General features: G+C 35.8%; 1 protein-coding gene across 3 annotated transcripts; it reads right to left on the minus strand.

The window, feature by feature from the left end:
• Positions 1 to 1,433: 1,433 nt before the first annotated feature.
• LOC120326844 (uncharacterized) lies at positions 1,434 to 4,643 on the minus strand. 3 transcript variants are annotated; one of them, XM_078112098.1, is made up of 6 exons: positions 4,522 to 4,643; positions 3,968 to 4,026; positions 3,597 to 3,612; positions 3,284 to 3,328; positions 2,389 to 2,549; positions 1,434 to 1,862 (listed from the first exon to the last, which is right to left on the minus strand). In XM_078112098.1, exons 1-6 carry the CDS (start codon positions 4,589 to 4,591, stop codon positions 1,668 to 1,670), a joined length of 546 nt encoding a protein of 181 aa, XP_077968224.1. In that variant the 5' UTR covers positions 4,592 to 4,643; the 3' UTR covers positions 1,434 to 1,667. The 3 variants fall into 3 exon arrangements, with proteins under 3 accessions (XP_077968224.1, XP_039249132.2, XP_039249131.2); XM_039393197.2 differs by having other exon boundaries at positions 1,436 to 1,862; positions 2,329 to 2,549; XM_039393198.2 differs by lacking the exon at positions 3,284 to 3,328 and having other exon boundaries at positions 2,329 to 2,549.
• Between the last annotated feature and the right edge of the window lie 639 nt (positions 4,644 to 5,282).

The raw sequence follows: 5,282 nt of genomic DNA on the forward strand, positions 1-5,282 counted from the left end.
TCTTAGAAATTAGGACGTTATGGCAGCCCTGATTATAGGCAGGGTTGCCATACCGTACTTATTTCTAAGATTTGTGCTTATTTTCTAGCGTGTGTCTTATAAAGTAAGGATGTGCTTATTTCTAAGAAAAGAGCTTATTTTTGAGTTACGTGCTCATTTTGTCTTAGAACCATGGATGACTTGTTTATGTTTTGCGTACAAAGCTTCCGTAGAAACGAGGGACGATGTATTTTTAATATACGCAACGTGTTTAATTTAAAATTATGTGTTTATGTTATTTAATAATCAATTTGTTACCCACATTTTGGGTTAGATGGCTGCGCATCTCATCGAATATGCGCAGACGCCCTTTGGGTTGTTGTTTCATGTGCAAGATGTTGAATGCTGGATGTTTATTGTGTGTTCCTGCCTACTTTTCTGTAGCTTCTCACATTTTAGAGGTTGCGTGTGGCCGTTATTTAATGTTTTTTTATGGTCTTGCGCGATTTAGGGGCCGCATGCAACCTTGTTCGAAGCGACTTCTAATAATAAAAAGTTGGAGTGCGGAAGAGACTTGTGTATGATTCCTTTCTCATTTTCAATCTGCCTTTCTGCCGTTGTTAAGTACCCCCCAAAATAAACTTTAGACACCCGTGCTTATTTCTGGCTCTAGGTCGATGGCAACACTGATTATAGGTCAAGTGAAGAAAAAATTTTCTGTAAAAGGTACAATACTTGAGATAGAGCGAGACCAAAACGCTATGCTGCTAAGGTTTTTTTGTATATAAGGTGCAAAGTATTCAATTTCGTCACCACTTTACCTACATCTGACTGACATTTTTCGCAATGCATCGCATTTTTGATGCATTGCTTTCTTTCAACAAGAATGTTGTCACATCATCCTGGTCATTTGCAAGACAGACTGTGTCTTCATTTTCACAATTATTTGTTCATTTTTATCAAATTCTCCATGTCCTTCAGCAAATATTTCGATCAGTCATCAACGAACAGGGCGAGTTTGCGAGCTCGCGTCGTCAAGCACATGTCTGAACCTACCGACCGTGACGCCCGCCACTTGCAAGTACAACAGCGCCTTTGATGGTTTATTATATAGCGAGCGGGGTTGGACATCTAGTAGTAGTATATATTTACGGTTAGGCAAGTGAATATACTCCTGCTCATAGGTTTCGGTCCTTTTACACAACTTGATGTAAAGTAGGCGAACAAACTTAGTTACCTTCATATTGGTGCACACACTTCTGGAGTGCCGAACTAAGTTTGTCTTAGACATTCTATCACCAATCACCCTCTCCCAGCCCGATACTCTGAAAAAATAGTAGGTCATTTCACACATGAGAAATTTTCTATTCGACGGCTCGTTTCCTTTCCTGTTTAATCCCCATGAATTGATGAACAATATCAAAGAAAACCCAAAAATGATCGAATCAAATATTCATTATTATTATGTTTCGTTATATACATAAATCACATCGGGTGAGACAGCTATGAATTTTCATTTGCTAAGAAAACGGTTTCAATAGACGAGAATATCAATTGAAGGCATGGGTAATACGGTTAATAGTAGTGAAGTAATAATAAAGTTAAGTAATATTAAATAGGAATTTAACTCTGCCATCAAAAAAATTATTTGATCCATCAACATAGTTCTGCCAATTATTGAGCTGGTTTTATATTTCACAGAAGACACCGCGCTTTTCCTGGGTAGGCGCAACATTCAATATTCCCTGATTTTTCGCGCCTGGATCTTTTTGGACATGAACAGAAACATTTGTGTGCGATGAAATGTTTTTCGGATGATGAGGATACCACACTTCTGTAGGTAGAGTGACTGCTCCTCCACTCGACAGCAAAAGCTGATTGTTCTGTGACAATTAAACGGTTGAATTAGTTGCTTGAAATGTTAACACAACTGACATGTTACATGAAGTAAGAAAATACTATCTTCGGGTAATAGGCTTCATACTGAAATTATTTAACACAAACAAAGTACGATAAGGTAGGGAAAGATACATAGGACAGCTCTTTTCGATAAGAACTGTATAAATCGGGCGTAACCGGTAATTAATGTATTATCATAAATTGCAAGTTGCTCGGAAATTTAAAAAATACTAGGTCGACCGCTTGGATATGATAATAAAGTATACAGTTCCAATGATACTAGACGTTGCAAAATATCCAAATCATTGATAAATCGTGAGGCTTCGCCGATTTGCCATTTATTTGGTGATTTTATTGCAAAATTGGAGCCAATCTTCGAGGGCAGAGAAATTTACAAAATGAATCAAACTCTGAGTACTGGGATTCGCGATCGTGACCTACCAAACTGACCTTATACTCCATCCCTGTCCAGAGGGATGTTCTAGTTCTATCAGAGATCACTGAACGTACATGAGTGAAAAGCAACTTGTAAACATCGAAGTCGTAAATATTCGCGGGATTTCCGTTGTTCGTTGATTTGCAAATTGATTCAGCATCGTTGAAGGTGACGTTCTTTGTATCATACAACAACACTCGGTAGCATCTTGAATTGTATGTGACGTCACATTTATCTGAAAACAACATAATCGTGATCATTATTTATTTTATATCAAAAGAATCTTCAGAAAATGAGTCATTGAAAAAGGGATTAAAACTTCTTAGGGTTGTTTACTTTGTAAAACATGTCTGGGAAATATTTTTATTAATATTTCCAGAATGAGAAAAGTCTGTAAGACAAATTAATTTTGCGAGAAAGTTAAAACCAATCTATTTTAATGTGAAAGTATATTCTATAGGTTCAGATACATTGTTGGTTGTCGAAGTCGTAAACGACTAATGGTTTGGTTAATCACCCAACAACGAATAAGGGTCCAGTTCTTGAAATCGTAAGTTCTAAGGTTCTTTCATACAAAGCCCCCGCCAAAAAAAAAAAACTTGCCAACGCTCAAAATATGAAAACTAATAATTATAATTAGAGTTAGGAGTGCATATTGCATTGAAAATTCAAATCATTCTAAACTCGAACCCTAACTGGGTAATTACTCATTTGGTATTTAAAACGTGACGGGGGTGTTTTCTCAAATCTCACATTTTTGCATTAGTGGCGTGGGCTTCGTACAAAAGAATTCAATAACCATGGTTGATGATTACAAAAAATATATGTTGAAACTGCCATACTTTTTCATTGATCCAAATCATAGTTACAAACTACCGGGCCATGAAAATTTGCCTAAAAATTGTTATACTTGTGAATGTGGCAAGTTTTATTGTCAAATTATCAGTTACAAAACATAATAAAAATTACTTTTAGCTTTCTCATCATGACTCTTTTTGATCAGTCTGACGATGTCTGTTGAAAAATTATATATTTTAGTTGTGTGTGGGATAAGGTGTTTTGAATCAGTTTTCAGTTTAAGTTGTCGCCAAAGTATAAACCAAATATTGCTAAAAGGTTGAAGTTGCAATACTTGTTCATGGGCTTACTCGGAATGAAAATTATTTTGCACAAAAAAACATAAGCGGAAATGTGGATAGTTTACAGATTAGAAAAAAAATTACGGACAATTATTTTTTTACACGGTGCTTATTCTCTCCAAAATATATCATGACGTACTCACCTGATCCATCGTTTTTCTGTGAAATAAATACGAAATGCAGATAATTAGTAAAGTAATTATGACACTCAAGTTGTATTAAATTATATTAGTTGTAAAACAAGCATAAGACGGAACAGCCAATCCTTATCAAATAGGGGCAAAATTGTTTTACCACCAGACTATAAAGTTTTTATGACGATGGTTGTTATAGACTGAGTGTAGGGCATAACGCTTTTGGCATCGCAAGATAAAGATTTTTGGCCGAGCCGAACAGCTTCGAGTCGTTCCAAAAATAGTAGCTTTAAAAGTTTCAGTGGCCCTTTTTCCCCAAAGTCTTGTTTGGGGTCGAAGTGTAAAAACACTTAAAATAAAAATAGAAACTTTAATTTTACCTCGCAATCTCCAACTTGTACGAGTTTTCCTTTCACGATCTTCGAAACGCAAGCTCCGGCTGACAAATAAAAAATATTTTAAGTTAGATATAACATCTTATACAAAAAGTAGCAGGCATTCCTAGTACATTGAATGATATGTTCTGGGTGGGATTTACGTATTTATCCCGGGAAAGAGGGAAGGCGATAAAACGGCTTTATCATATGGCGTACCACGGTCACTCGTCCCGTTACCAGTCGATATATGGGTATGGGATTAGTTTACTAGTTATTTGTTTCAAATGCATATGAGAACGAACAAATAAACCCAGTATAGTTTGAAAAAAGTGGGCTTTATATTGAGTTAAACTTGAATATGACGCCATCTTGTGTCAAATATTATAGGTTGTATGGTGTGATGTAATTTGAAATGATTGGAGAAATCTTTTATATTTCAACTGTCTTGACAGCAAAAGTGAAGGATGGTTGTAGACAAAGATTGCCTGTAAACAGGTATTGCAAAATCTAATAAGTAATTGTTTTCGAAACTAATCATTCAGAAATCGTTATCTTACTGGGTATTTTTTTCTCGGCAAGCAATCCACAGATAAGAGAGATAAAGAAAAGTATTTCGACGAAGTCCATGTTTGCCTCTAGAAAGATTTGGTGACGCAACAAGCTACTTAGATGTAAAGTAAATACTGCAAATATATTGAAAAATATTATAGATTCTGCAACGTCATAGCTAGCTGTCCTATATTGATTGACTTTATTTATTGACATTTCAAACAATTTCGTTCATAGCAACGTAACAAAAATGTTCTCAAAAAAAAACATAGGCCCGGACTGAGCAGTCCTTGCGGGGCGACGTGTCTCTGTGGTTACTAATATCTATGACGCCTCAAAGATGCTGTGGGGAAATTTTCTAACTTTGTCTTAATGGTCAAGGATTTTACATAGATGTGTCGTAGGACATCCTGACATGACAATAATTGCGACTAATCAATAATGCACTTTGGAATGTTTTCCCTTCACGCGGACGAATATTTTTCATTTAATTATGCATGCTATCATCTTTTGGCTAAATCAAACACTTAACTTGATAAAAACGCCGTTTAGCGCAGACAATCTTTGCTTCTAGATTATGATTATGCGTGTATGGTAGCAAGTAACATCAGCGTGTTTTACGTCACTTTCCTTTGCTATGAACTGATTTCCAACATACAAAATTGCACGCAAAAATAAGCAAACAAATGTGATTCACCCATTTATAATATCGAAGTTGGAAGCAATTTATCTCGTCCTAAACCTAATACCTCGGATAGAACGATGAGTA

Source organism: Styela clava, chromosome 4 (genome assembly GCF_964204865.1).
Source record: "Styela clava chromosome 4, kaStyClav1.hap1.2, whole genome shotgun sequence".
NCBI lineage: Eukaryota > Metazoa > Chordata > Ascidiacea > Stolidobranchia > Styelidae > Styela > Styela clava.